Source organism: Psammomys obesus, unplaced genomic scaffold, assembly GCF_907164565.1.
Source record: "Psammomys obesus unplaced genomic scaffold, mPsaObe1.curated_primary_1811, whole genome shotgun sequence".
Lineage (NCBI taxonomy): Eukaryota > Metazoa > Chordata > Mammalia > Rodentia > Muridae > Psammomys > Psammomys obesus.
In genome coordinates, this window is record NW_026595981.1 from 21,748,325 (window position 1) to 21,768,273 (window position 19,949).

At 56.0% G+C, this 19,949-nt stretch overlaps 1 protein-coding gene across 2 annotated transcripts; it reads left to right on the forward strand.

Moving 5' to 3' along the window:
* Nucleotides 1–62: 62 nt before the first annotated feature.
* Nucleotides 63–19,575, forward strand: Mllt6 (MLLT6, PHD finger containing). 2 transcript variants are annotated; one of them, XM_055620083.1, is made up of 20 exons: nucleotides 63–219; nucleotides 1,503–1,582; nucleotides 2,059–2,113; nucleotides 2,307–2,416; nucleotides 3,343–3,446; nucleotides 3,624–3,717; nucleotides 5,827–6,048; nucleotides 6,644–6,742; nucleotides 9,151–9,370; nucleotides 10,179–10,787; nucleotides 11,146–11,327; nucleotides 11,497–11,605; nucleotides 12,523–12,589; nucleotides 12,690–12,835; nucleotides 13,198–13,395; nucleotides 13,487–13,575; nucleotides 14,652–14,998; nucleotides 15,305–15,395; nucleotides 17,358–17,714; nucleotides 18,466–19,575. In XM_055620083.1, exons 1-20 carry the CDS (start codon nucleotides 111–113, stop codon nucleotides 18,505–18,507), a joined length of 3,330 nt encoding a protein of 1,109 aa, XP_055476058.1. In that variant the 5' UTR covers nucleotides 63–110; the 3' UTR covers nucleotides 18,508–19,575. The 2 variants fall into 2 exon arrangements, with proteins under 2 accessions (XP_055476058.1, XP_055476059.1); XM_055620084.1 differs by having other exon boundaries at nucleotides 9,151–9,286.
* The last annotated feature ends 374 nt before the right edge of the window (nucleotides 19,576–19,949 follow it).

Consider the following 19,949-nt stretch of genomic DNA (forward strand, 5'->3'; position numbering starts at 1 on the left):
GGAGGAGGGGGCGAGGAGGCGCGCGGCCCCCGCTCCCTCCCTCCCCCCCCTGACCCCCGACCCACGCCGGCCGGCCCCCAGCCCCAGCCCCGGAGGGAGCTCATGGGAGTATGAAGGAGATGGTAGGAGGCTGCTGCGTATGTTCGGACGAGAGGGGCTGGGCCGAAAACCCGCTGGTCTACTGCGATGGGCACGCGTGTAGCGTGGCCGTCCACCAAGGTAAGGTGGGGAGGGGGGGGCGGCCGGCGGGGGGGGGGTGCTGCGGGACCCCGGGGGCGGTGCGCGCACCGGGGTGCCCTGGGCCGCGCCCTCCGGAGCCCTCCCGGGGCGCGTGCCCCTCCCCCACCCACCTGAAGCGGAGGGCGGCGTGGGCTCCCCCCCACCCCAAGCCTGGTCCTCCAGGACCGGGTCAGGCATTGTTTTCTCGCCTATTGTTCCAGTCCCGCGCCCCCCACCCCAAGTTGAAGGAGTTTTGGGGACAGTCCAGGGAGCATGGAGTGAACTCCCTGAGCCCCGCACCGCCGGTTGTCCCGGCTGTCCCGGGAATGTTTACCTGCGATGTATTCTCTCCCCCCCCCCCCCAAGTCCCGCCCGGTTTATTTTGGTTCCCGCTCTGGGAGGAAGAGGTCAAGGGGGGGTCATCCCCCTTCGCTTCCGGATGCTGGGAGGAGCGGAATTGGGAAGGGAGGAGAAGGGTCCCACGGGAGAAGGGACGGACTCCTGCAATCCTCCCGGGAAGAGCTGAGGCTGGGAGAGCGGTTGTACCGGGGGCCGGAATGGAGGAGAGGGAGGTTTGGAGTTTCCCCCAGCAGCACATGGTTCGGGAGTTAACTCCTTAAGGAATCTTGCCGAGGGCGCAGGCTGGCATCTCCGCCTGTCTGGCACAGGCAACCGCCCCCCCTCCCCCTTTCTGAGACAACCCTTACTGTTGTGGCTGCGGGCTCTTCCCGCCACTCTTCTCCGGGTACCTGCGCCTAACCTGCTCTCAGTTTTGACTTTTTGACCTGTACCTGTGATAGTGGCAGAAGATGAGGTCCTTGAACCCCCCCGACTTCCTTGCCTCATCCCTTACTGGCCCTTTAAGAAAATTTTCCCCCTCCCCCCCATAACAACAAAACGTGTTACAATCATGACTATTTCTTGATCTGATGCCTAGGGGACTGGTCAGGGCAGAGGCCGGGAAACTGGTCCAGGAAAAAGGGGGTGGGAGGGATGAGGATGGAGGATCTCTGGAAGTTTAAGGTCAAGGACTCCGTCAGACCTTTTTGCCCGCTTGGAATGCTCGGTTGTGTGATTGAAGGCTGGCCCTATGCTGTTGGACATTTCTTGTGGTCCTGTTTCAAGAGAGTGACCCCGGGTCTGGGGAGTAGCCCCACCTACTGGACTGGTTTTAGTCTCTTTCCCCGCCCCTAGTTACTCGGGGTAGGGGAAAAAAAAAAAAAAACAAAAAACAAACCAGTGGCTGACGGCTTTGCTCGGTGACTTTCCTCCCCCACCCTTAGCTTGCTATGGCATCGTCCAGGTGCCAACGGGACCCTGGTTCTGCAGGAAATGTGAATCTCAGGAGCGAGCAGCCAGGGTGGTGAGTTGAGTCTGCGCTCTCCTTTTCCTCTGTCCCATACCTGAGCGTCTCCTTCAGGTTGAGCTAGGGTACCCTGAGGCTGGGACAGGACTCAGCCTTGTCACTCAGGATTTCCTGTTTCCTGCTGCCTATCACAGCCCCATCTCTCCCTCTGCTCCTCACTCAGCTCTGCCCTACCTCTGTCTTGGGGGCTTTGATTTGTGTGTGTGTGTGTGTGTGTGTGTGTGTGTTTCCTGTAACTTTTTATTATGAAAGGTTTTCAAGGCCACAGGAGTAGAGGGGCTTTAATGATGAACCTTGAGTTCTCCCTTACGCAGTTTCCAGCAGTTAGAGGAGCTCATGGCCAAGGCTCTTTCCTTTACACCCTCATCACCCTACCTAGACCTTATGTCGTCTCGGGGCCTTTTGGATGAGTGAGTTCAGGGAGGGCCCGGCTCAGCAGAGTCCCCCCAACCCCGTGCTCCTTGCATTGGCAGAGGTGTGAGCTGTGCCCACACAAAGATGGGGCATTGAAGAGGACTGACAATGGAGGTGAGGGGAACCCTGAACACCTGAGGAGGTCAGCCAGGCCCCCTGAGCAGGTGTGGGGTGGAGGCTGGCTTTCCCTGCTCTGGTTGGTACAGGAAGGTGGTGGAAGCAGGGCACACGGCCTCCAGTTCGGTGCTGGGAAGAGCGGGGTCTTGTGCTTGCCGCCCCGCTGAGGCCCGCCCCCACACTGCCCCAGGCTGGGCCCACGTGGTGTGTGCCCTCTACATCCCGGAGGTGCAGTTTGCCAACGTCCTCACCATGGAGCCCATCGTGCTGCAGTACGTGCCTCATGATCGCTTCAACAAGGTCAGCAGCCCTCTCCCGGCCAGCGGTCCTGGGGCGCCGCCGTGACGCTCTCGAGGGCTCTTGGGGAACTTGGGACATGGGTGGGCACCTACGCCTGAGCTGCTTTCTTTGTCCTACAGCTCTGTCAGCTCCCTCAACGTAGCACAGGTGGAGGGTAGCCTCTAGTCAGAAGTGCATTCCTATCTAATACAGGACAGGGACGGTGCAGCAGGCACCCAGCGCTTGCCGTTAATCGAGGCATGGGCAGAGAGGCTGCTGAGAGAGTGAGTGAGGCTTGCTTGGGTATAAGGTGGTCAAGGATGGAGACGTTTAGGCTGACACCTGGGGCATGAGAAAGAACTGGCTTCGAGGATGGCTGGTCCCAGGGTCCATGAAAAAGAGGCAGCATGTGCAGAGTCCAGCAGCGGGGCAGCCGACATGTCAGGGAGCGAGGCCGACGTAGATGCTGGCATCTCGGCCTTACCAAGGGTTGTGCTGTCCAGCGTGGCGGCTGGCTACAAGAAGTTGTGGAAACACTGAATACTCAGGGGCTGGAGAGATGACTCGGTTAATCCAGGTTCAGTTCCTGGAGGCACCTGCATGACAGCTCACAACCATGTTCCCTCCAGTTCCAGAGAAACAGTCCAGTGCCCTCTTAGCCAGATACTCTCACATACAACATAAAAAAAAAAAAAAAAAAAAAAAAGGTGTTAGAGTGAGCACCCAGTTCATTTCCTCGGGTCTCACGGTTTTGTGGCCCTGTGACTACTGGCTGCTGGCTTAGCTTGTACAGGTTAGAGCCCCTTGCTGTCCCTGCAGAAAATTCTGTCGGAGAGCACTGATCTGGGTGGTGGGGGACAGGACAGAGTTGAGGGGAGGCCAGAGGACCCCTCAGCAGGCAAGGTGGGGTTCCCTGGAGGAGGGGTCAATTGTACTGTGCCCCGCAGACCTGTTACATCTGTGAGGAACAGGGCCGGGAGAGCAAAGCCGCCTCAGGAGCCTGCATGACCTGTAACCGCCACGGATGTCGACAAGCTTTTCACGTCACCTGGTGAGACCCCCGTCCCCGCCTGCTCTGAGGACGGTGGTGGCTGCTGGGTTGGGAGCGCCCTAACTACTGTCTCCTGAGAGGCGGTGGCGCTGCCAAGCTTGGATCTTGGGTCCAGGAGGAAGGGGGTGGGGGCTGCTGTGGTTTGCGGCTCCACCTTTCCACGCTGCCTCTCCTCAGTGCCCAGATGGCAGGCCTGCTGTGTGAGGAAGAGGTGCTGGAGGTGGACAACGTTAAATACTGTGGCTACTGCAAATACCACTTCAGCAAGATGGTGAGTCCCACCTGCCGCTGGCGGCAGGCGCACGGGCTCTGGGCCTTGCCTGTACTTGGTGCTGGGAGGTAGAAAGACTCCATCCCCAGCCTTTGAGGAGCTCTGCCTATGACAGGGAATGGTTGCAGCCTGAGGGGTGCAAATCAACTCCATCAAATCTCCAAGTCCAGGCTAGGAGAGAGACTTCCGTTCCCAACACACACACACACACACACACACACACACACACACACACCCCTCCAGTCTGGGAATCGTCGAGCTAGGTAGAGTCAGAAGGATGAGTAGGATTAGAGCTCCTACCGGGACAGTATTTCTGCCACATTCATGACGTGTCTTGACCTTACATAGTTCTCCCTCAGCCCCTAGTGTGCTTGCACGCGCCCCATTTCACAGAGACATAAATTAAACTTCCCCAAGGTTATCTGTATCTTGTCTCTCAGCTGGTGGGTGGGATTTGGAACAAATGGTTTCAGAAAGCCCCTCAGGAGCTGGCCATGCCAGGGGTTAAACAGAGCCCTAAGGTGAGAAGGAGCCTCTGTTGGTGGCAGGAGCCGGGGAGGGTGTTTGATGGACCCAGACATGTAATGACTTTAAGGCAGGGAGATCTCATGGCTGAACAGACTTGGCGATTTCCCGGCCTGGGGTGTATCTCCGGAGGTAGGCTGCAGCCAGGACCCTGTGCCCCAGGCCACAGCTTGGAGAGCACCTAAGCCGGAGAGTAACACGATCAGATTTGTGTTACGGGCAGATTACCCTGCCATCAACCACGGAGCTGGGTCGAGAGACAGCTGCAAGGATGGGGGCGGGTGACAGGGCCGAGGCTGCCTGCTGGAGTCACCGTACGTGGACTCGTCTAAGCGTGAGAGTGGCCAAGAAGCGGAAGGCGAATGTGAAATAAGATCCAGGGGTGGAGAGGGGGGATTCCTCGGGGTGTCTGGAAGGGGGTGATTGGCCTCTGGGGTGAGTACACACCCTGGTTCGCCCCAGACCAGCTTGGTCTGTGACTGTTGCCCTGGTGTAATGATTAATTGTTCCCCTTCCCTTTTCGGCAGTGTCCTGGCTTTGCTCATAAATTACACAGTCGCCATGCTTTCAGAGTTTGATAGCGACTTAGGACAAGGTCAGGAGGTTTGTTGCATTTGCAGGTGGCATCAGGTAGATAGAGACGCTCAGATTTGATGGGTGTCCCTAGGCAGGTGGCAAGGTGGAGGGCGCAGGGCCAAGCCTGCCCCTGTGGGTATCCAGAGTGGACTGGGCCCAGGAGTGTAAGAGGTCTGGGAGAGAAGACCTGGAGCTTGGTGAAGCAAGAGCAAGGCCCAAGCTGCTGAGGCCTGAAGTCAATCTTAGGCTTTGCCATCAGTTGGGGAGCGTGGAGCGAAGCTGTGAGCCTAGGATGGGTAAAGCCATCAGAACAGGCACAGGAGAGCAAGCCCAGGGCAGTAACTTGGTGTTCGTTTCCCCAGCCCCTCAGTTGGGGGCGGCAGGTTTTCTGTACAGAGCTATACTGCTGGACAGAGGGAAAGCAGTACTGAGGGGGGAGGGAGGGGCATAGGATGACTAGGGAGAAGTGCTGTTCTCGGGGAGTAAAGGCTTCCTGAGTGTCCTGCATACTTTTCTTTTGTTTTTCGAGACAGCTCTGGCTTTCTTGGAACTTGCTCTGTAGACCAGGCTGCCTTCAAAGTCCTAGAGATGCCCCTGCCTCTGCGTCCCTGCTCGTGGCGTGTGCCACCAGCACCCGGGAAGGCGCTGGCAAATGAGCTGTGGTTCAGTCTGCCCGAGACTGCCCGGAGAGTACTGTGGAGCGTAGGAGTGGCGAGCAAGCTGCCCAGATCCATTCCCAACCCCACTGTCCCTTGTCGGGGGCCGAGGCTGACCCCTGCCTCTTCTGCGCCTCCATGGTTGGGTCTGTACAGGGGTTAATCAGCTGGGGAAACAGCAGGGTTTCTAGGCTGACCGGAGTGTCGTGGGTGACACGGGTGACCAGCAGCAGCAGAGGGACTGGGCCTAGGATCGTGCGACCTTCAGGAACCTTCTCTAAACTAATGAAAGGAAGGTTTGGCAACTCCTCTCAATCTCTTCCTCCCCCCTCTCCCCTCTCCACTCCTCCAGAAGACATCCCGGCACTCCAGTGGGGGAGGAGGAGGAGGTACAGGAGGAGGCAGCAGCGGTGGAGGCAGCAGCAGCAGTGGTACCAGCGGTGGTGGAGGTGGCACAGGGGGAGGTGGCAGCAGCGGCAGCAACAGCTTCCTTACTGGCAGGAGAAGCCGGTCCGCCTCGCCATCTACCCAGCAGGAGAAGCATCCTGCCCACCACGAGAAGGGCCAGAAGAAGGTGAGGGCCTGCCCTCCCTCACACACCTGGCTTCAGAGACTACCACCAGGTCCCTAGGCCTTCCCCTGAGGCCACTGAGGTTGAGGGCGGAGATAACGAAGTGTAGGCTGGTCGAGCTGGAGACCCAGGGGTCTCGCCGCCTGGCTCCTGCTTCTGTGTATCCTGTGTTCCTGATGACACAACAGTGCTCCCAACCCCCGATTAGTGGCCCTGCGTGTTTACATACATCTCCAGTCTGTCCCCTTGTGCTCCCTTCCACGGAGTCCCCACTTCTGTTCAGTGTGCGTTCCGGGAGGGACACCCTTGTGAATGCCTGCTCGTGTGTGTGTGTATGTGGCTGTGGCGCTCTGTCACTGGCACGATAATGGGACAGGCTATTTTTAGCAAGAGGGAGGGTGGGGGGAGGGGCTCTTGGCACTCAGAGGATCTTGCCTGAGCCACTCCTGTCCAGCTGGAGTCTTACAACCCTCTGTGGAGGGAGAGGACTCCCCGAGCCCCGCTCCTGAGAGAGGTTCAGTTCTGCGCATCTACAGGCCATGGTCAGCCTCCCCCCAGCAACCCCTGAGTTAACATCTGGTCACCTCTTCCTCCCCAGAGTCGAAAGGACAAAGAGCGCCTTAAACAGAAGCACAAGAAGCGGCCTGAGTCCCCCCCCAGCATCCTCCCCCCGCCTGTGGTTCCCACTGCTGATAAGGTACCACTGCTCATGGTTAATATGCAGGGCGTGCTGGTCTGCAGGTGTGGAAGCACCAAGTGTGAAGGGTTAGGGTTGAGCAGGGGCCTGTTGGGACAATCTCATGATCAGTGTCACCTCTCACCACCACCCAGTTGAGCTTAAGAGAGTCTGCTCTGGCCAGCAAGCCTTGCCACATCTTGAGGGTGAGGTGGGATGCCTCCCTTCCTTCTAGCTGCCATATAGAAGGAGGCTCAGCATTGGGATCATGTCCTCTGGGAGCAGATGTGTGGCCCTCAGCCTTGTTTTCCTTGTTCCGGGGCCTAGCCCCGCAGGATTGGTGAAGAAGAGCTCCTACCACCAGGAAGACGTCTAGATCCCACTTCATGCTGGGTGGCAGTGGGGGTGGGAACCAGGCTTCTGACAGCACCCTGAAATCCCTCTTCACCCCGCCCTTCTCAGCAGGCTTGTCTCTAGAAATGGGTAGCATCTGAATGAGCAACAGGCAGGCCCTACCCTAGGCTAGTGCTAATCCAAGCCAGTGAAGACCCCGTGAATCCCCTGGGGGCTGCAGGAAGCCCTCCCTCCTGTCCCATTACTGCTAGACACCTCTGCTCCCTCACGTGGTTGGCAGGGCACTGGGCATCTTAGCGGGAGGCTCAGGTATCGTGTTTCCAGGGTGATGTCGCTGTGGCAACTGCCCCAGTAACACTCCACCCCCCCTCCTGCTTCTCTTCCCTGGGCTCACCTGGGAAAGCTCGCCCGACCTTTTCAGGAGCCTACAGGCAGGTAGAGAGACGCAGGAGGCCTCCTACCAACGGGGTAACCCTTGGAGGACATGCTGTAGAGTTTTGCGTATTCCCAACATCTAAGCTCCCCTTCCCCCAGCTCCTCTCTTCCATGGCTTTTCGAACCACATCTGGCTCCCTTCAGAACTCCAGCTGCTGAAAAGAACAAAGGAAGACAGAGATGGTGCCTCCACCCAGGGAGGGGTAGCCGCACGGGGTGGCTCCCATTTCCCCCTCATTTGTTCTTTGAGCACAATTTGAATACCTGGTATCCACCCCAAAAAAAAAAAAAAAAAAAAAAAAAAATTTCCTTCCCTGGTACTTGAGGCGCAAAGACATAAAGGCCAGACTGTCTTCAGAACCAGAGAAGGGACATGGGGAGGGTTTGATTTATTCCTCAATATAACCCAGTGTGGTAGATGCCACGTCCACTTAATAAGTGGAGCAGAGGGTCTGCAGAGATGGCTCAGTGGTTAAGAGCCCTGGCTGTTCTTCCAAAGGTCCAGGCTCAATTCCTAGTACCCAGGTGGCGGCTTACAACTGTCTGTAACTCCAGGTCCAGGGCATCTGACACCTTCGCACAGACGTACAGAAAGCACAGATAGGTAAAACACTAATGCACAATACATAAATCTTTAAAAAAGAATAAGTGAAGCAGCGACACAGAAGGCACATAATTTGTTTAAAAGCACACAGCAAGTAAACAGGAAAGTTTTGAACCAAAGTAGTCTGGCGTGAAGGGCTGTTCTTGTTTGTTTTGGCTTTTTGAGACACATTTTTTCTGTGTAGCCTTGGCTCTCTGGCTGTAGACCGGGTTGGCCTCGAACTCAACAACGATTTGCCTGCCTCTGCCTCCCCTGAGTGCCGCTGTGTCCGGCTAAGAGCTGTGTCTTTGCTAGGTAACAGTAGCAGCCACTGCCATCAGAATTCCTTGTGTCCCAGACCTCTGCCCAGGATTCCCAGTAGGCCCCTGAAGATGCTGCTGCTGAGCTAGGTCTAGCCTGGTGAGGAGGGCAGAGCTGTCTGTGCCCACAGCTGTGCTCCTGTAATACTTCCCAACACCCTGCCCTCCCCGGTTATTTACTGCACCTCAGACGTGGGATAGTTTACTTCAGGCCAGCGTGGACACTGTTGTCATGCAGGCGTGGTTCCCAGTGGCCTCAGAGCAAGACTGAATGGGTCATTCGCCGAGGTGTGTAGGGGAGGCTTCCTAGCTGGATGTTGGAGGAGCAAAGACAGGCTGCCTCGTGGAGGGTTGATGCGCAGGCCCAGGTATCCAGCAAGAGCTTACAGCAGTCAGAGGTGGGCCAGAGCCAGGTGGCTTGTGAATGGTAAGAGCCTGAGGGCCCAAGACCAGCACAGCCTTAAGGTCAGAGCCTAGGATGAACAGGTCGGTGAGAGTTGTAGATTGGTCTCTATTGGGTCCTGGAGCGAAGACCTTGGGTTCAGGGCATTCCCTAGAACTCTTCAGCTACCTTCTCATTTCCGTGTTCTAGAGCCTCCCATGGGCTTCTTGCCTGGAAGGCTTTCACAAAGGGCTCCCGACTGAGCTCAGGGACTATGCCTTCACCCTGGATTCCTAGTCAGGCAGAGCTGGACTGTGCAGCTGACCACGAGCCTGTTTTTTTGTCTGTCTCTTAGGTCTCCTCAGCTACTACTTCCTCCCACCATGAGGCCAGCACTCAGGAGGCCGCTGAGAGCAGCAGGGACTCGAAGGGGAAAAAGTCTTCCAGCCATGGCCTGAGTCATAAGGGGAAGAAACTGAGCAGTGGGAAAGGTGTGAGCAGTTTTACCTCCGCCTCCTCCTCTTCCTCCTCTTCCTCTTCCTCCTCCTCCTCTGGGGCCCCTTTTCAGCCTGCAGGTGAGTATGGGTGTCCTGGAGGAGGCTGGGAGCGGGAGCCTCTTGAGCTGTGCTGTTGTGGCAAGGGGCTTTGCCTGGTGGTCTATAACTCCTCTCAGTGTTTACAAACTGAGGAGGAGGAGGAGGGCAGGGAATTCCCTGTCAGTGGCTCATTTCCCAGCTGTTTTCTCCACCCTTCCCTCTTTTCTCTTTTCTGTTTTGGAGAGCTTTTTTTAAATGTATGTGGGTGCTTTTTCTGCACACCAGAAGAGGGCATCAGATCCCGTTATTGACAGGTTATGTCAGATCCTGTTACAGATGGTTGTGAGCCACCACATGAGTGCTGGGAATTGAACTCTGGAAGAGCAGTCAGTGCACTTAAACTGTTGAGCTCTCTCTTCAGCCCACACCCGTTCCTCTTAAACCAGAGCTTCCTGTTTCTGTGTGGGGGGGGGCTCACTCCTCCAGCTCCAGAGCAGTGTTCCCTACTTTCACGTCAAACGGGCCACTTGAAAGCATCAATATATCAGTTCCAGGCACAAAGGCCTGTAATCCCAGCATTTGGGAGCGGCAGGATTGCTTGAATTTGAGGCCAGCCTGTGCTAATGCATGAGAACCTGTCCCTAGGCTGTGCTAATGTAACAGTAATTTGCCCATGGGTGGGGGTTGCTTTCTTTCCTGCTTTGTTTCTGGCAGGGAGTGTCATCCTAGGACAAAGGCAGGTCGAGCTGGCCTGGAGGCCAGGCTTCATTTCCTAGTTGGTGTTCTCCCTCCTGCTAGTGGAGAAGCAGGGTGGTGGTCCAGCAGTAATTCCCCTCCTTTGCTGCAGCCTCATCTCTGCAGAGCTCTCCTGACTTCGCAGCATTCCCCAAGCTGGAACAGCCTGAGGAGGACAAGTACTCCAAGCCCGCGGCCCCCACTCCACCAGCCCCTCCCTCACCCACGGCCCCTGAGCCCCCAAAGGCTGACCTCTTCGAACAGAAGGTGGTCTTCTCTGGCTTTGGACCCATCATGCGCTTCTCCACCACCTCCAGTTCCAGCCGGGCCCGAGCCCCCTCACCCGGAGACTATAAGTCTCCCCATGGTTCTGGGGCCGGGGCCTCAGTGGGCACCCATAAACGGATGCCTGCACTGAGTGCCACCCTTGGACCTGCCGAGGAGGCCCCTGAGACAGGCCTGAAGGAGAAGAAGCACAAAGCCAGCAAGAGGAGCCGACATGGGCCAGGCCGACCCAAGGGGAATCGAGGCAAGGAGGGGTCCACAGGCCCGACTGCCTCCCTCCCTTCGGCTCAGTTGCCTGGCTTTACTGCCACTGCCGCCTCACCCTTCTCCGGGGGCTCCCTGGTCAGCTCCGGACTCGGGGGTCTGGCCTCCCGGACCTTTGGGCCTTCAGGAAGCTTGCCCAGCTTGAGCCTCGAGTCTCCTCTGCTGGGGGCAGGTTAGTGACCCCTGTATCCAGCCAGTCCTGTAAGTGGGTAGGGGCTTAAACAAGAGTTAGAGGAAACATAGTTAGGTGGAAACTGTTGCAAAAGGCAGAGCAGAGGTGTCCCATTTCTCCTAAGATGTCCCCTAAAATGGCTCCTGCTTGAAGAGGTTGAAGTAGACACCAGCAGGACTTACAGGGTTGTGACGGAGGGATAAGAAAAGCTAAGGATTTCCCCGAGTAAGGCAGGGTAGCAAGGCTGTGTATTAGGCATGCTGTGTTCCCTGAAGAGGGCCAGGCTTCACCACTGACCAAAGAGGAGTCTGGGATAAAAGGTGACCATAGGGTTTCCCCTGTGTCTTTGTACCTCCAGGCATCTATACCAGTAATAAAGACCCCATCTCTCATGGTGGAGGGCTGCTGCGGGCTGTCTGCAGCACCCCACTCTCTTCCAGCCTGCTGGGCCCCCCAGGGACCTCAGCCCTGCCCCGCCTCAGCCGTTCCCCCTTCACCAGCACCCTCCCACCCTCTTCTGCTTCCATCTCCACCACTCAGGTGAGACCCTGTTCCTGGCTCCTCTCCTGGGCAGGTTGGGGACGGAACCTCCTCTGTGGTCTTCTGCTGTGCCCCGTTTCCTACCACACAGCACAGCTGTATTCAACCACGTCAGATCCGAGAGCCCAGAGGGCAGGAACGAGGCTATAGCGTTCGTTTCTCCCGACAGGTGTTTTCTCTCGCCGGCTCTACCTTCAGCCTCCCATCTTCCCACATCTTTGGAACCCCCATGGGCACTGTTAACCCCCTCCTCACCCAAGCTGAGAGCAGCCACACAGGTATGCTGGCCCCTGCTCCTGTTCCCCTTTGTTCTGAAGGACGTGGCTGTGGAAAGCATGAGGGCCCCCTCCCTCTGGCCTGGCTGTTGCTTACTGTGCCTAAACAAATGTACTTCACATAAGGGACCCCTTACAGGAAAAGCAGTGCAGGGGCAGGCCTGGCAGTACCGCCCTCACACAGAAGAGACTTGCTTGAAGCAGTAGGTAGGGAATAGCAAAGCCAGTTCGGACCATCAGGTGCCAGTTGTAGTCAGGGGTTCACAGAGGTCCCGCCAGCTGGGCTTCCTGCTCTCCAGGTATTTAGGAGTTAAGTGGGTGGGAGGCAAGCTCCCTCATCTTCCTCCAGCCTATTCAGCCCCTGAGAGCTGAACAGACACCCAGCCTGCCAGCCTGGGGTTAGGGCTAAGCTGCAGGCTGCCAGCTCAGGTAAGCTTTCAAAGAAAGCAAATCGGACTTCAGTGTCAGGACTCAGTGTGTCTTCTGTAACCCAGAGCCAGGGTTCTGCGGCCAACGGTTTTCTTACCTGAGCTTGTGACTATAAAAAGTCTAACGGAGCTAATTACGATAATACAGTGATTAAGGGTTTGCCGGCTAAACACTTTTTATGACCTTATTTTAATCTTCCTAATAATCATCACTGTAGAGACCCTTGAGCTACCCCCTCAAGGTCACACAGCCAGTGTCGGGCTCAGTTGGTCCAGGTTTGTCACCACCTCAGTGTCTGGAAGATCTGGAGGCAGGCAGCAGGAGAAGAGGGTGTTCCTGAGGTGGGGGTGCCACCAGGCTAGGACTGGGGATTCCTGAAGAAAGTGGGGTCAGTGTTGAGGTCCTAGGAGCAGCACCGACTTTCCAGGGAGGCCCCTGAGGCAGAGAGCCCCCCTTCCCTCCTGATCCTTGCCATCCCTTCTCCTTCCAAGAGCCAGACCTAGAAGACTGCAGCTTCCGGTGTCACGGGACCTCCCCCCAGGAGAGTCTCTCGTCCATGTGAGGGAGGGTGCGCCTTGGAGGAGGGAGGCGGGGTGGGAGCGGGTGGGGCTGGAATCCGTGCTACATGAGCCTGAACCCATCCGTCCTCTGGCCCCAGGTCTCCTATCAGCAGCCTCCCTGCACTCTTCGAGCAGACGGCAGCAGCGCCCTGTGGGGCTGGCCAGTTAGACTCCACGGCCCCTGGAACAACTAATATGGAGCAGCTGCTGGAGAAGCAGGGTGATGGAGAGGCTGGCGTCAACAGTGAGCAGGGGCACACAGGGGTGGGAGGCCTGTCCCAGCCACCCCTCCCTGCTTTCCCTGTGGCCTCAGGGCTCATCTTTAATCTTGCCCGCGTGGAGCTCTGGGCAGTCTCCCTCCTGGCCTTCTGGCACAGATCTTAACCAAACCCCAGGTTGCACTCTCTCTCCTCCATCTCTGTGGCGCACCAGGGCCCTCCCACAGCCCTCAAAGCCCTGTAGTCTCAGACCCTCCTTACCGCCAGCGGGACCAGCCTCCCCCAGGAGGAGATCTGGGTCACCTTTTCCCTCCAGACCCTGTACCTCCCACCGGCCTGCCTCCTTGCTGCACAGTTCGCTAAACCCTGGCTCCTCCTCTCTCTGAAGTTGTGGAGATGCTGAAGGCCCTGCATGCGCTGCAGAAGGAAAACCAGCGGCTGCAGGAGCAGATCCTCAGCCTCACAGCCAAGAAGGAGCGACTGCAGATTCTCAATGTGCAGCTCTCCGTACCCTTCCCCGCCCTGCCTGCTGCCCTGCCGGCCACAAATGGCCCTGTCCCGGGGCCCTATGGCCTGCTCCCTCAAGGTGAGGGGATCCAACCCCAGGGTTGGGGTGAAGAATGGCTGCCTCTCGGCTTGAACCGGCTCCATTGTAGCTCCCGTGTCCCCTCCTTTAGCTGGCAGCACTGACTCCTTGAGCACCAGCAAGAGTCCTCCGGGGAAGAACAGCCTTGGCCTGGACAATTCCCTGTCCACGTCTTCCGAGGTGGGCGCTGCAAAGAGGGGATGGGGAGGAGGGACTGGAGGGGGGCACTTTGGTCTAGGTACTACCTAGCAGCTGTTGGAGGCCGGCCAGTAAAGAAGGGATTACCCGAGTAATTGGTTCTCTTCATAGTCATTATTATTTTTTAAAGTAGCGCGTGTGAGACGCCCTCTTAGTGCACAGCCCTGGCTAAGCAGACTCCATCCCCCTGAAGGTGGCCTGAGCCCCAGAAAACAACCAATAGTGGCAAAAGGGAAATAGAAAGATGAGCTCAATTAAGGGCTGAGGGAGCACGAGGGAAGGCCGTCTTGGGAAAGCGCATTGAAGCGTCTGTGAAGGGTTTATTACAGTGCGTCCTGCACACTAATCCTGTGTAATTGTTGGCGGTTGGAATAGCACTTGGCTATTGTTATGTTGTGGTTATTATTGGAACCAAACAAACCGGGCGCTTGTTTCTTCTCTGCCACTTACTAACTGTGACTTGGGGCGGTCACAGTCATAGAAGTAACACTTGTTGCAAGCCTGAAACTTAAAAGAGTGAGTTGCTCTAGCCTTTCAAGATGACCTTGTAGAAGGGATATCCTGGTCATCTCTAGTTCACACATATGTAAACTAAGGCAGAGGTGTTGAACCCAGGGTAAAACATCCAAGCTGTTGAGTCTTGGGCATGGTATCTGAACCTGAGCCTCTTGTCTAGTGAGGGTTCTATGGCTCTTGGCTGCAGAGTGCCTGAACCATTACAGTCAATGGCTTTAGCCATAAATTGGAAACAGCGAGGTAGTACAGGTCAAGTACCAGCCCTGGACCTGGCTCCCTTGGAAAACCACTGCCGTTACCATTGTTTGTCATCAAGCCAGAGGAACGAAGGGTGATAGGCCCCCAGAAGTGGCCGGTAAATGTGATCTACGAAAACTGCAGGGCTCTTTACCCTTTATCCCTGGGCCTCGCTGTTTCTCTAGACTGTCTGCGGGCTTAGGGGCCTTTGCTGAGGGAGAATGCTGGTGGGTACTGGGCTGGGGACCAGAAAGGCCACTCTGGCCCTCTGCCCTCTGACCTGTCCCTTCCCCCTCCCTCCCCAGGACCCACACTCAGGCTGCCCGAGCCGCAGCAGCTCATCGCTCTCCTTCCACAGCACGCCCCCACCGCTGCCCCTGCTCCAGCAGAGCCCTGCTACTCTGCCCTTGGCCCTACCTGGGGCCCCCGCCCAGCTTCCGCCTCAGCCACAGAATGGGCTGGGCCGGGCACCCGGAGCAGCGGGGCTGGGGACCATGCCGATGGCCGAGGTGTTGGGTGGGCTGGCGGGCAGCGGGAGTCTGCCCCTCAATGGGCTTCTGGGGGGGTTGAATGGGGCTGCTGCTCCCAACCCTGCGGGCTTGAGCCAGGCTGGCGGAGCCTCAACCCTTCAACTGCCAGGTTGTCTCAACAGGTGAGGGAAAACAACCCCATGGAAGGGAATGGGAGGCTGGATGTGGGAGGGATTGCCCTCAATACCCCTTGTTCCCCCAAAGGAAAAAAAAAATGACTCCTGGCCCTATAGGATTTACAGTCCTGGCAGTGTGTTGACTTTAGGGGCTCCCAAAACTTTAGCCCTGGGTGTATCTGGACAGGAATAGTCCAGGGGACAAGATCTTAACCATGTCCATCTTCCTGGACCTGAGGGCGGGCGTCTGGGGGCTCCTGGGTGTGGGGTACACTCCTCTGCAACCCCTCGTCTGTGTTATCCCTGCCTCAGCCTGACAGAGCAGCAGAGACACCTCCTTCAGCAGCAAGAGCAGCAGCTGCAGCAGCTCCAGCAGCTCCTGGCCTCTCCACAGCTAACCCCAGTGAGTGTCCCCTCCCTTGTCACCCCTGCCCAGCTCCACCCACACTGCCCACCTCCAAGAACGAAGCCACCCAGGGAGTTGCCTGCAGGCTGGTGGGTTGGGCCTGTGGGGTTTGTGGGCAGTTAGGAGACAAAAGACTGTTTTGAGAGCTTCCTAGGCATTGGGTAAGGGCTGCTTTGAGGCCCTGAGTCTGGAGGTGGCAGGTCAAGTAACTGAGCTTTGCAGTCCTTGCCCCCCCCCAAGTCTTTAGGGGATGGTATCTGAGCAGGTGACATTCTTTCACCCAACTTCTCCGGTCTGTCACCCCTGTTGTGCTCTTTTCGTCTTTGGAGAGAAGTGGTTTCCCCTGTGAAAATGAGGGAATGAAGCTTGGGCGTGGCTTGGTGGCACAGTGCGCATTAGGTCCTTATCTGTAGCTCCAGCAAGGCAAATAAACAGACAGCAGTTGCTGGGTACGCTGTGTGCCGTATTCCAGTAATCTAAGCATTTTGGCAGCTGAGGCTGGAGGATGGCTATGAGTTCAAGGCCAGCCTGGACTACATAACAAGTTTCAGTCTATCCAAGACCACAGAGTAAGACTGCTCTCTTAAAGAAACAAAACAGAAACCCCCAAACAATGAACAGGCTGTTAAGATGCCTCCTCAGGTGAAAGTCCTGTTGGCCTGAGTTTCTCCCCGGAGCTCATGGTGGGCGGGGAGAACAGCCTTCCTGACCTGGACTTGCACCCCCTGACTAACACACTAAATAAATAAATGTAATTCATTTATTTATGTATTATTTGTTTTGTTGGTGGTGGTTTTTTGTTTATTTGGAGACAGGGTTTCTCTGTGTGGCTCTGGCTGTCCTGGAACTCGCTCTGTAGACCAGGTTGGCCTCAAACTCAAAGATCTGCCTGCCTCTGCCTCCCACATGCTGGGATTAAAGGCATGTGCCACCACTGCCCAGCCAAATAAATGTGATTTCAAAAAAAAAAATTATTCAACAAGAGAAGCAATTTAACTGATTACTGTATGGGAATAAAACTAGGAACAAGATTTCTTAAGATAAACTCTGACAAATTTGGTTTTTGAGACATGGAGGATATTTTTGCCTATTAATATGAAAATAAATCCCTTTTAAAATTATAGAAAACATAGTCAGGTATGGCAGTCGAAAGCAAACATTTATTTATTTATTTATCTATCTATTTATTTATTGATTGATTGCCTCCTGTGTTTTGTTTTCCTGTTCTATTTTTATTTTATGTGTATGTGCACCACAGTCTTCAGTGCCCACAGAGGCCAGAAGAGGGCACTGTATCCCCTGGAATTGGAGTTACAGAATGATGAAAGCTACCCAGTAGCTGCTAGGACTCAAGGCCAGGTCCTCTTAGAAGAGGAGCCAGTGAGTCATTTTTCTTGCCCACAAACCAGTTTTCTTCTTTGTATGTTTTTGGCTTTTGGAGGCATTGTCTCTGGCCCTGATTGGCCTTGAACTCAAAAAGATCCTCCTGCCTCTCTCTGCCTTTGCCTTTTGAGTGCCACCACACCCAGCCCACAAACCAGTTTCGATACTAAATATTTTGAGACAGGGTTTCCCTGTGTAGCCTTGGCTGTCCTAGACTCGCTTTGTAGATCAGGCTGGCCTTGAACTCAGAGATCCGCCTGCCTCTGCCTCCTGGAGATTGTTGTCACAGTTTTAGTGCCTTTCCATTTGGAGTGGCATTGTGGTTATCTTCAGGACTGAGGGCCTGACAGAGGGCAGGGCCAGAAATGCACTTGCCCAGGTACAGCTGACAAATGTTTACCTCCATGCATAGTTATTTTCTTGTCCAGATGGGAGACGGAGGCCCAGAATGTGAAGGTAGAGATAAACCCCTGATTGTCTCCCTGTCATGGGATGAGGGGCCCTGGTCTGGCCAGGCAGGCAGCCCTGGGGAGAGACAGCAGGAGCCCCCTGCCAATGAGCAGTCTGTCCTTGCAGGAGCACCAGACTGTGGTCTACCAGATGATCCAGCAGATTCAGCAGAAACGGGAGCTGCAGCGGCTGCAGATGGCCGGGGGCTCCCAGCTGCCCATGGCCAGTCTGCTGGCCGGAAGCTCCACCCCGCTGCTGTCCGCGGGCACCCCTGGCCTGCTGCCCACAGCATCAGCCCCACCCCTGCTGCCTGCTGGAGCCCTGGTGGCCCCTTCCCTCGGCAGCAATACAAGTCTCATGGCTGCGGCGGCTGCGGCCGCAGCAGTAGCGGCAGCCGGCGGACCACCAGTCCTCACTGCCCAGACCAATCCCTTTCTCAGCCTTCCTGGGGCAGATGCCAGTGGGAATGGCCCCAAAGGAGGGGTGAGTAGGGGCCCCGGGGCTTCCCTTTATTCCTGTGGGACAAGCGGAGGAGGAGGGGCACAACAGCATCAGATTCTTCCAGAGTGGGAGGCAGCGGCGGCCCCTAGGTCACCCAGGCAGCCCGCTCCAGACAGCAAGACCTCGGCTCCCAATGGGGCTCCCTCCTTCAGAGGGAAAAAAGGCCCCTGAGCAGGTACCCATAAGAAAAGGGCCACTTAGAAAACAGCTGTCTGGCCTGGTGAGGTGCTTCAGTGTTTTGTTTTGTTTTGTTTTTTAAGTGATTACCACCAAGCCCAATGATTTGAGTTTCATCCCAGGGACCCTCATTCGGAGAGAGAGAACTGACTCCAGAAAATTGTCCTTTACTGTACACACACACACACACACACACACACACTAAAGGAATGCTTTGCTTTGTTTTTGCATAAAATTCCTTTAAAAAAAAGAAGAAGCCGGCTTTCCAGTGGGAGGAGTAATTAGAAAAGACATTTCTATGTACAGCAGTTAGAAAAAGATGGCCATCTGAGTTAGGCCTTCCTTCCTTGGATGGCTAGCCTGAGCTCAAGAAGTCATCAGCGGGCACAGCTAGGCACTTCCTCACTCCTCCGCACAGCACACTCTGGTCTGAGGCCTGGCCAGCTCATCCTCTGCTTTTCTCAGCCTCCTTTTCCATTCTCGGGAGCTGGTCCTAGCTGGGTATTATTAGGGCAAGGTGTCTCCAACACTCAGAGCCTTCCTTTCTGTTTTCCAGACTGCTGACAAAGGAGCCTCAGCCAGCCAGGAAAAAGGCTAACGCTACCCGGCCCCTCCTGATCCCTACATGGCTTGAGGGTCCTTGCCTGGAGTGGCACCTGGGCCCAGACTCTGGAGAGCCAGGCCCAGAGCCTGTGCAGATTCCCAGGGAGTATGTGGTGGGCGTTCCAGGTGCTGAGGAGAGAGACTGGAGGAGAGCCCTTCCACCGGGCCCATGCCCACACCGCACTGGCTGCTTCAGGAGAGAGGATCGGGGAGGCCAGGCTCCAAGCCTGCCCAGGAGCCCCGTCCTCTGCAGATGCCTAGGGCCCCCCAAAGAGCAAAGTAGGTCATGCATAAGAAGTGGAGGGTTGGTTGGACCTACAACATGAACCAGTCAGCACTTGAATGGGGAAGGTGAAGGGTGGGTCCCGGGCCTACCCGTATGTGGAGATTGCTTATGGAAAAAGGGCTGGTCCCGCATGACCTTCAGTTTCCTCCCAGCAGAAGGGATCTATCCCTTTGACTGTTTCTCATCATCCCTCCCCACTGAGGGTCACAAGCTGAGCTTGGAAAAGCCTACAGATGTGGGGGGCTGAGGAAGGGCAGGATAGCACCTCTTGGCCTCATGATGGGGCTGGGCGCGGGAAGTCCCTTGCTGTCCTTGGTGTCCTGCCCCTTTTTGCACTATTGGCTTGAGGAGTGCCGAGGGTGGGGAGAGGGAGCTGCCTGACTCCACAGAGCGCGCGTGTGTGTGTGTGTGTGTGTGTGTGTGTGTGTGTGAGAGAGAGAGAGAGAGAGAGAGATCGAGATATCAGTCTTTCTAACCTGTCTGTCACTTCTTCCTCTGGACCTGGGGCAGCAAAAGGCAAGGACAGGAGCAATGGTCAGAACCAGAGCAGGAGCTCAGAGCTCTTGTACCTGGTACCTTTTCACCAACTCGGGTCCTTTTCCAGGGCATGAATGGTTAACTTTAAAAAAAAAAAAAAAAAAAAAAAACAGAACAGTACTCCAGTATTGGAGAATTCCTGTGGGCTGGGGGCTCTGAATCAGGGTAATACCCTACCTTCCCTCCCTTGGACCCCACTCCATCTCAGGGCCCCCTCAGGGCCTCCTCCCCTCACTGGTAGTTTGATCTTTCCTGGCACAAGAGATTAGGGGAGGGGTAAAGTGCCACTTGTTTTTAGCAGAAGTCTCCGACTCCGAAGTAGCTAGCCTGCCTCTTGAATCCTACTCTCACCAGCTAGTAGAGCCACTTAAGCTAACAACTGTCCCCTTAACCCACCAGCTATTTTCCAGGGTGTAGTAACGGTGGCAGTCCATCTGCCCAGGGCCATTATGAAAAGTGTGGAGTGGGACGTGGGAGCGCAGCCACGGAAGCCTGTGTCTCTTTCAGTTGCACTGGCTGGGACTGAGGGTCAGTTCCAGTTTTCCCGAGTGCTCATACCTGTGGGTCTCTTTGCATGTGTGCATTTTGGTGTGTTTCTGTTTGGGTTTTGTTGT

Coding starts and splice junctions, on each gene's coding strand:
- Mllt6 (XM_055620083.1), top strand. CDS start 111: ATGAAGGAGATGGTAGGAGGCTGCTGCGTATGTTCGGACGAGAGGGGC. Junction 2,114..2,306: donor GAAGAGGACTGACAATGGAG/GTGAGGGGAACC, acceptor ACACTGCCCCAG/GCTGGGCCCACGTGGTGTGT. Junction 6,049..6,643: donor ACGAGAAGGGCCAGAAGAAG/GTGAGGGCCTGC, acceptor CTTCCTCCCCAG/AGTCGAAAGGACAAAGAGCG.